This window comes from Urtica dioica, chromosome 7 (genome assembly GCF_054948205.1).
Source record: "Urtica dioica subsp. dioica isolate 48M chromosome 7, U.dioica_male_clone48M_v1_H2, whole genome shotgun sequence".
In the NCBI taxonomy this organism is placed as follows: domain Eukaryota; kingdom Viridiplantae; phylum Streptophyta; class Magnoliopsida; order Rosales; family Urticaceae; genus Urtica; species Urtica dioica.
In genome coordinates this window covers 29,906,753-29,916,528 of record NC_142762.1, presented here as the reverse complement: position 1 = coordinate 29,916,528, position 9,776 = coordinate 29,906,753, and the positions used below count along the sequence as shown (strand labels likewise).

Sequence of the window (9,776 nt, the reverse complement as noted above, 5' to 3'; positions counted from 1 at the left end):
TCCTATTTTTTCTCTCATCCGTCAGATCAACATCTGGGATTTTATTTTATACAACAATATAAAATATTTTGTTGTTGAGAAAATCTAGGAAAATATATTCTCCTAGATTTTCTCCTAAATATTCTCATAATATTTAGCCTAAATATTTAGAGAGAATATAGAAAAATATATCTCCTATTTATTCTCCTATTTTTTAGGAAGAGAAAAACATAAAAAATACTGGTTACCACACCAGTGCAAAAAAACGTCCAACACCGTAGGGAGTAGGCGATTTTTTTTCTTTTTCAAAGCCCAATAGATTTAAACCCATTAAACACTTATTTACTTCTCCAAAAATAAATAATAAATTTAATTACTTGATCTAACAATAAATAAACAACTTTACTATAAATATTTATTTAATTATCAAAATATCATTTTTGGAATTTAGTGTTGTCAACCACTATTACAGCAAATGAGATTATAATGATAATATATACTATTATATTAACGTTCTTATCCGCTATTATCGAAGCCGAATCGGGGACGATAAACCTAGTAATAGAAGCTTAATAAATCCGATCAAAAAGACGAAAAAAAGTCATTCCTCTAAAAGTTGTTTCCGTGCCCTATGATATTGGGATATTACGCATTGAAATTTCTATGACAATAAAGAAGGCACGCTTAAATCCGCAAGGCCCCAGGGAACATGGCATCATAATTTCTTGAGCATTTAGCTTCTACTCGCCAATACGCGCCAGTGTTTAGATAAAGTACGAAAAAACAGGGTGCAATTAGAGAAGACAAATAGAAAAAAAAAATGCATTTATAAAGTTTGCGGAACAAATAAAAAAAAATTAATAAATAAAAAAAGATTTTCTACACGTTGGTTATAAAAATGGTACAGCTTAGAAAAGCGATGTTAACGACTTTAACATCACACTTGGTATCTCGAGTTCATCTCCTCTTTGTCACGTGTCCTCAAGTGTTGAGCCAGAAAACAGCATTAACCGTTTCCTATAAGACATAATAACACAGTATAAAGTTTTCACTTTTGGAATCTTAAAGACTAAACTTCTATAATTGTTTTGGTTTGAATTTAGATATTGAAATATACGGCATATGTTCACTGAGTCGTTATAGTCACTTTTTATAATCATCAAGTGTCACCTATTACTATTGATAACGCTTTAAAATCATATGAGAAAAAATATGTACCGGTGTAAATACCAACAATAATTTCTTAATCAACTAAGTCAAATAACATCAGAATTACATGAAAGGGTCAAAGTCAAACTATGTATGACTGACCAATAAGATAGATTAACAAAAATAATAATATCCCAGCTGAAGAAAACCAAATAAAAATTTATCCTAGGCATACATAAATAAATATATACCCTTCCCTACATAACCGACAAAGAAGACGAAACCGAAGGTAAATGATGGCAAAGGTACAGCTAGATGATCAGGCTAGAGGGGTTTTGGAGGATGACTCAAGGCGAAGCCAATTGAAGAAACTTTGGAGTGTATCTTGGTCAGCTCTGTAGTGTTTTTTAGTGAATTCAGTCATGTCCGCCCACGTAAAATCTGGATACTTTCTTCCTCCTTCTTCTAACACCAAACTTTGTGGCGGTTTTATAACCTTGTCCTTTTTGGGGCACAGAAAAAAGGCCATTGATTTCCTTTCATTCTCTTTGCTCACCACAGCCCTGTGCAGACAACTCTTGTATTTCCCGTTCGTCAATGCCTGCAAATATATATTTAGATTTTCATATCTTGTCAATCTTATATAATGCCCTGCACCACAGCCTTGCCTATATTTGAAAAATGCTGACGTGGCCCTAGGGCGGGGTGGATTATATTTTCAATTCTTAATATTTTTTACAATTTTTTCATTCATATAATTCATATGTTTAATTATAGGAATATTTAACCTCAGATTACACATAAATTTTGTAAAAATTAAATAATAAAGACAAGCCGCGCGGGAGGAAATTTTACAGGCGCTAGTCACTCAAATTAACTAGATGTTTGGGGGTTATCTCCAATTCTTTTAAGAAAGCAATGCAATGGTACTTATAAATCATCATGGTATTATTAGGTAACAGAGTTTTTTCAATAGTGGAATTGCTAGTGGTGCTTTTTGTATTTTTTCAACTAGTGGAAATCTTTGTGAAGATTCTCAAACGTACCTCTATTTGGACTCTTCGTAACTTAAGGGAAAAAAATATAAAAAAATTGTTCCCTAGTAACTATAGGCTATACTTTTTTTCTTTTCGTGGGTTAAATAGTAAAAACAAATAAATAAAAAAAGGGTTATTAAGTTATATAGCCACATGGATATAGTGGATTGAGATATAGCCCACCTTTGGTTAATTTCTTGTAAATAGCCAAGTAAACTTATTAACAGATTAATAAAAGCTTTATTTAACACAACCAAACATATATTTTTGGTAGTTAATGGGCTGCCACGTATGCAAGTTGGCTATTTACAAAGTATTTACCAAAGGTTGGCTAATTTACAATTCATATAGTTTAGGTGGCTTACGTAGCCAATTTTTTGATAAAAAAATTACCAGACCGGTTTTGATCAAAACTTGAAAAAATTTGACCTCTAATAAGACAAAACGAGAATAATAAAAAGATTCTCTTTCGATTTTCCTATTTTAAAAAATATATATAATAATTTTTCTTCGATTTTAAATGCAGATGAATCCTCAAGGATTCAAGTGACGACAAGCAAAGCAAAAATAGTAAAAGAGAAGAAGAGTGAATTAAGTAGGTACGTTGAAAGTGTCTCCGAGGTTGACGACGAGGGCCCCTTGGAGGGGAGGGATGGATCGCCAGCGGCCGTCGTAGAAGACCTCGAGGCCGGGGACATGGTCCTGCCGGAGCACCGTTATGGATGTCGGGTCGCAGTGGGCCCCGGTCCCCAGCGCCAAACCCGGCTCCGGGCAGCTCGGATAGTAATTGCACCTCATCACCGAATGAGACTCCTTAAAGAACTCCTTGTAGTGCTCTCTCTCAACTCCCAGGCTTATCGCCAGCAACTCCATCATCTTCATGCACACCCTTATCATCTCCTCGCAGTACCGTTGCTGCACAATCCTACAGTATCCACACATTTTACATTTTATTATTTTACATTTCTTGCATGTACACTGTTTAATGCATTTTGTACGTTTGTGACCCTGCTGCAATTACAAAACAACGTTTTAACGTTTTTCCGAGATTAATGATTTGTTTTCTTCTCACATTTTATCATTTTATAAATGCATGTGTAGTAATTACCCGTCCTCCTTGAAATCTTCGCCTAGGGTTTCGGTGAAGTAATCGACGACGGAGTTAGAGTCGTCGTCACGGAAGCCGACTGAGAGGGTCTCTTTCCACGGGAGGTTGGAGCTGAAGCGCTGGCCGTGGGCGGCGGAGTAGCCCCACCGGCCGTTGAGGGGCATCCGGGCCCGCATCTTTTGGGCAGTCGGGAGCCGGAAGAAGGCTTGGTACCGGTCAAAGGCTCGGTCCATGAGCTCCGAGTCAACGCCGTGGTTGACCACTTGCATGAACCCGTGGCCCGACCCGGCCTTGGCTACGAGCTTGGCCGCGGCTTGAATGGCTTCCTCGTCGCCGCTGACGAGGCACGAGAGGTCCACCACCGGCTCCCTCAGCTCCTCCCTGCTCCCCGCCGCCGAGGGCTGCTCCGACGCCGGCCACACGAAATCCGCCGGGACTTGGGTTTGCCTCTGAAGAAATGCCGAGTCGAAAACCGGGTGCGGAACGTTGTCGTTTTTGCTGGTGGCTGTCGTTGTTTGACCAGGACTTGGGATGGCTGTGCAAGCTAACATTTTCTTTTCTTGTTTTCTTGGGGGGACAAGGACAACGGTTATATAGCAAAATGTGAAGTGATGAAACAAAAAGTGTTTTTGTTGCACTATGGGAGAAAGAGAATATTCTGGATGTGTTTGGAGTGAGAGTGTAGTGTAATGGGTGATGAGTTTATATAGATAAATTTACCCGTCGTCTCAATATGATGAGGACAAAAATATTGGGTCTCTTCACACGTGTAAGTGTTTCCCTTTTCTTTTGTACTAAGTATAGGGTTTACTATAAATCAATGTATTTAGATAGGGTAATAAGGAATAGGCATCTCTTGGGATTATGTGGCGAATTCCATGTTGTCGACATTCTCATTTTGGCCGATTCGTAGAATTGACTGTTCTTATGATATATGGTAATGGATAGGATTAAGTAATCAGATTTGTATCTCCAATCTTTAAGATATAGATATGATAATAAATAAGTATTAGTTTATGATTTTGATAAGTCTTGAATAACCCCGTTCAGAAAAGAGATATTGATAAGGCTATGGATAATCTTGTAATTAATATTCATGTCGACTTTTCAAGGGCGGTAGTTAATTTCTCAATTCTTTTTGGCTAATCCCACATTAGTTTTATTCTTATCTGCTTTTACTAGTACACGTTTTATTGATAAATATTTACAGTTTTTTTTTTCTTTTTTTGAAAAAAATGATATTTACAGTTGATTGACGGATATTTTTTATTATAAGAAACTAGAGAGTGAAATATTGGAAACGCACAAATTATAGGAAATGTGATTAGTTGAAATATTTTTTCTAATATTTATTCCATATATATATATATATACGACGAGAGAGAAATATGATACGGAAATTTTATATTTAATGACAAATATGTCATGAAAAACTTATTTTTAATGATCGTAGTTATAAAAATGGAACAATATACGAAATAATCTCTTAATTAATCATACTTTGAAAATAATCTTAAAACCATATCTCGATATAGTTGGCTTGAAAATTATAAGAATACGACAACTATGTGAGAATACGTGGTTACATGGTTTATTTTATCCAGCCACTTGTTCTTTTGTCATATTCTTTTTTTTTTTTTTTTTTTTATAAATCTTTTGTTCTATTCTTGAATCTTGATATGTTCACTAAGTTTTCAACGCAAAACGACATAATATAAAGTGACCGGTTGTTATGCGTTTATACACATAATGACAAAAAAAATTAAATGACATTGTATATAGACATATGCACATATGAATCGAAAGTAACCATCGTAATACTCCAAAAAAAAAACAAAACAAAAAAGAGTAACCATGGTATTTATAATATTTTATTAAATAATCACTAAAAACACATTAAATGTACATAGCTACTAATCGACTGTGAGAGTTTCTATGTTTTTTTAAGGGGAAGAGGGTTCTGAAAAAACCCTACCGCTCCCAGAAGGTGCAACGACAAGGGAAAAAAACCCTAATACGTGTCATTAAAATTGTGGTACCCACCACACTTTTCCCGCACAAGGGACAGGAGATCCCTAAAATCCAAGAATCCGGAAACTCGGGATTGAGCCGCCCATTGACAAAGATGATGGGCTGCGACATTCGAGCTCCTCGGAATCCAAATCAAATCAACAGAATCAAAACACAACATGGAATCTAAAATAATGTAAAATAAACTAAACGTACTCCAGTCAAGGGAATTGACTTCAAACTTGTCATCACGCCTCAATTGTCGCCTTCGAAGGTAACTTTCGTGTGATGCCGAGCTCTAGCCATGGTGCTAGCCGTCAGAATGCTGAACAGTTCCGCCTCAGCCGTCGAGAAGGCATGGCAGTTGTCCATCCCCGCCCAAAGAACCGCGCCATTGTTGTCCCGGGCAACCACGCTCACCACGGCGAGGTCGTTCTTGAAAGCGGCGTCTGAGTTCAGCTTGATAACGCCAGGCTTCGGTGGGAACCACCCATCCCGAGCCTTCTCTTTGACTCCGACAGTGCTCCCCGACGTCCCCGCTCCACAGGTGAGCAGCTCGTTACTCTTAGCCAAAATTCTGATAACAGCTTCATCGAACACGAACTCAGTACCATTAGCCCACTTCTGATTCCTAGAGAACCAGAGTTCGTCCACGATGGAACAAGCCCTGGTTAGGAACTCGTCGGTGGAGATGCAATTCCTGTTCCACTCATCGTTGGCGTCAAGAATGGCCTCCACCACCGATCGCCCATGATGAAGAAGATTAGCACTCCAATGTCTCCCGTGCGCCACTCGGAACCACAATCTCGCAGCAAACTGACAGTGGAGGAACAAGTGTCTCGTCATTTCCTCGTCAAGACCGCAAAGCCGGCACAAGGAATCACCCTCCAAACCTCTCCTAATCAGAACCGTCGCCAGAGGAAAACCATTCCTCGCAAGCCTTCACATGGAAAATTTGAACCTGTAGTGCACTTTGCATTTCCAGATTTTGTTCCAGATTTCATCCTCGGGGTCGAAGCCACTGCTGCCCTAGATCTTCGTGGCTGACTTGACTGAGAAAATGCCATTCTCCGTCCCAGTCTATTACAGGGTATCGGCCCGAGGATAGCGAAGCGGTCTCGTCTGAAAGATATTGCCCAAGGTAGCAGTGTCACATACCTCAAGAATCCTGTCGGGGTCCCACTCTCGGCTGCCAAAAATGAAGAGATCACGAACCATCAACGAAGATGAACCAACCAACCACAACGCAAGCAAGACCAGATCTTTCGCACACCACCGGTCGCTGAAGACTCGAACCCCATCCCCGTCTCCCACGACATATCTAGAATGATTGAGGATAAGAGCTCGGGTCGCCAAGATATCTTTCCACGCCGAAGAGTTACCCCTTCTCTCCAGGAAGTCGAAGAAGTTATGATGCTCGCAGTACTTCTTATTCAACAAGTCCACCCAATAGAGGTTAGTCTTGGCCACTAAATGCCATCCCATTTTCGCTATAAGAGTCGTGTTACTGTCGTAAAATCTGTGAATCCCAAGCCCCCCATGGTTAATGGGTTGGCAGATTTTTTCCCACACGATGAGGGTCAAATACTTGCCTACCCCGTTGCTCCCCCGCCACCAAAAAGACCGAGAGAGTTTATCCAGAGAGAGGAAAAAAGTCTTAGGCAACAAAAAGGTAGACATAGCATACATAGGGATGTTTTGAATCACGGCTTTAACGAGCGTGGAACGACCCGCTTTGGAGATGCTCTTGGCCATCCACCCCTCTAACCTTCCTTGAATTTTATCTTTAGTAAATTCAAAGGTTTTAGCTCTATTTTTACTAAGGAAGAGCGGATTACCAAGGTAGTGAAGGTCGGACCCGCACTCGTTCATGTAAAGCTTCTCCAAGAGACTAGATTTGATCTCCTCGGTGCAATTCTTGGAGAAAAAGGTGCTAATGTTCACCACTTGACCCGACCATTTTTTATATTTATCGAGACACCTCCACACCGCCTCGACTTCGAACTCATTGGCCCGGCAAAAAATAAGTCATCCGCGAACATCAAGTGAGAGATGCTAGGAGCTCCCCTCCCAATGGCAATCCTGTGGATCGAGCCCTCACTTTCCTCCCTCAATAAAAGCCGACTAAGAACCTCGGAGGCAAGGATGAATACATACGGAGAGAGCGGGTCTCCTTGCCTAAAGCCGCGCTTAAGAATGAGTCTCTTGAGCGAACCTCCATTGAGGAGAATCGAGCTAGACGTCGTGCACACACATTGTTCCACGAGCCCCACGAAATGATCCGAGAAGCCATAGCATCGAAGAGCTTGAATGAGAAACGACCATTCCATTCTATCATAAGCTTTGCTCATGTCGATTTTAATGGCCATAATCCCGGTCATGCCTCTCTTCCTCTTCATTTTGTCCACAACTTCCCAGGCCAAAAGGGTGTTTTCGGCAATCCACCGGCCGGTGACGATAACTCCCTAGAATTTTGCCGCCAATGTTGTTCTTCGATACCTTGAATTTTGAGGATATCCCGTTGAAGCTCTAGCTTGCAAAACACTAGGAAATTGGTGGAAGGGAGATTTTGAATACGAAGAAGCTCCCTCTCACAGTCCTCCAACTTGAGTTGAGCCGTATTCCACTTCGATCTTTGCCACTTACGAAGTCGCTTGCCCACTTCGCTCAAATTGTAGAGGAACAAACTGCCTCTTGTTCCCCTTGAAACCTTACTCCAAACTCGGCGCATTTCTTCACGGCAGCCCGGATCGTCAGCCCAAGCAACAAAGAATTGGAAAGGTCGGAGCCCACTATAGGAAGCACCTTGACTCCCGCCGCAAGAAACTTGATAAGCCACTCCGGACTAGCAATCGCTCGGTCAATCCTTTCCCTAACCCGGGAATCCGCCTTTCTCCTGTTGCACCACGTGAAATTACCACCTTGGCCACCCAAGTCCCCCTCCCCCCCCCCCCCCCCGGACTTGTCGAAGAAATTCCTAAGAATGCCACATTTCCTTCGAGAAGCCGGGGCACCCCCAACCTTATCCTCTTTGGAGCCTATTTGGTTGAGGTCACCAATCAAGAAACCACGGCCTCCCAACATTAGAAACCATGTGGAGAAGAGAATCTCAAAAGGCTTGATGATCTCTCGCGTAAGGAGGTCCATACACCCCGAAAAAGTCCTAATCCTCATTTCGAGTAGCACCCCAAATGACCACCCATATCAAGTTTCTAGTGATCTTCCAAACGTCGAGCTTAAAACCTTTCTTCCACCAAAAACAAATACCTCCCGCCGAGCCAACAGCCGGGAAAGAGATACCACCCCAAAAACCAAACTTACTACGAAGCTTGTCCATGTTAGACAATCCATTTTAGTTTCCATGAGAAAAAGCAAATCCGGATTCCACTTCCTCACGAGCCCTCTAAGCCCCTCCCCCCCCCCCCCCCGAGCCACCATTGAGGCCTCGGAAATTCCAAGATTGTACTAACATTGGGGAGGGGTGGGGGCTTGGGATGACCCGCCTCCTCGGCCTTGAAGCTAGTAGCAATGTAGTTCTCTCCTTTTCGGAATTTCCTAGGATTTTTCTTCGTATTGTTTGAGTTAGAGCAGCCCTCCTCATTATTCCCGGTTCTGTTCTTATATTTCCCTTCCTTAGAGGCCAATATCCCTCCGATGTTGCTGCCCAGTTCGAAAGCCAATTTGAACTTCGAAGCCAAAGCTGACAAATCCTCTAAAACATTCTCTACTTCCCTTTCTTAAGCAGACTTCTCCAGTCTCCTCTTATTGTTTCCTTCACTGTGGCTCTTCCAATATCCCGCCATAATTTTTTTCCTCTTAGACCCAGACCCCTTGTCTTGGAGCGAGCTGGCTAAACTGTCCAACGAATCAAGATTCTCTTGAGACATAAGTAAAGCTACATCATTTTCCTCATTAAGCGGCCCATCACATTCTAGAGAAGAAAAAACCGGTCCCAGTCCAGTCCCATTTGCTTTAGAGTAGGTTTGGGCTTTTCCACTCTCAGGCCCAGTCTCTAAATCCTTCTTCTTTATATCATCATTCTTTTTTCTGACAGTATACCTCTCTTTCTTTTTCTCTCCAGGAATCGCGGCCGAGACTTCATGGGATTGGATCTCAACCCTGACTTCTCTCTCTTCATTAATGATATCCCTAATTCCCTCGCCTCCTTTCAAGGTCATCCTTTTGAAACCAAGCCCATGACTTCCTCGCGGCTCTGAAAACACCTTACTTCCACTGGGTAAAGCAGCAAACTTCAGCTTTTCACCAGCTCCCAAGATGTTCAGAGTAGACAGGGGGGTCGATTGGACCATTGGGCTGAGAGAGTCTCTCTCCTCCGTGCATATTTCTAGAGACATCAGCCATCGATTGGCCATCGGCGCCGGAATGACACCATCATTTTCAGGGACCTTTAACCAGGCAACTGCTTCATGAAATTTTCCGCGACCTACAAAGCTCTCAAGACCGTCGAAGAACAACTTGGAGCTAGACTCATC

The 9,776-nt window shown here is 41.6% G+C and overlaps 1 protein-coding gene across 1 annotated transcript; it reads right to left on the bottom strand.

The window, feature by feature from the left end:
* Positions 1-1,192: 1,192 nt before the first annotated feature.
* Positions 1,193-3,945, bottom strand: LOC149390722 (gibberellin 20 oxidase 1-B-like). Its single transcript, XM_089620664.1, has 3 exons — positions 3,274-3,945; positions 2,769-3,090; positions 1,193-1,729 (listed from the first exon to the last, which is right to left on the bottom strand). Exons 1-3 carry the CDS (start codon positions 3,822-3,824, stop codon positions 1,448-1,450), a joined length of 1,155 nt encoding a protein of 384 aa, XP_089476790.1. The 5' UTR covers positions 3,825-3,945; the 3' UTR covers positions 1,193-1,447.
* Between the last annotated feature and the right edge of the window lie 5,831 nt (positions 3,946-9,776).

Bases quoted from the DNA above. Each gene is read 5' to 3' on its own strand.
- LOC149390722 (XM_089620664.1), bottom strand. From the start codon at position 3,824: ATGTTAGCTTGCACAGCCATCCCAAGTCCTGGTCAAACAACGACAGCC. The intron at 3,091-3,273 runs GTAATTACTACA...TGGATACTGTAG, and splicing joins GAAGATTTCAAGGAGGACGG to GATTGTGCAGCAACGGTACT. The intron at 1,730-2,768 runs GTACCTACTTAA...ATATATTTGCAG, and splicing joins ACCTCGGAGACACTTTCAAC to GCATTGACGAACGGGAAATA.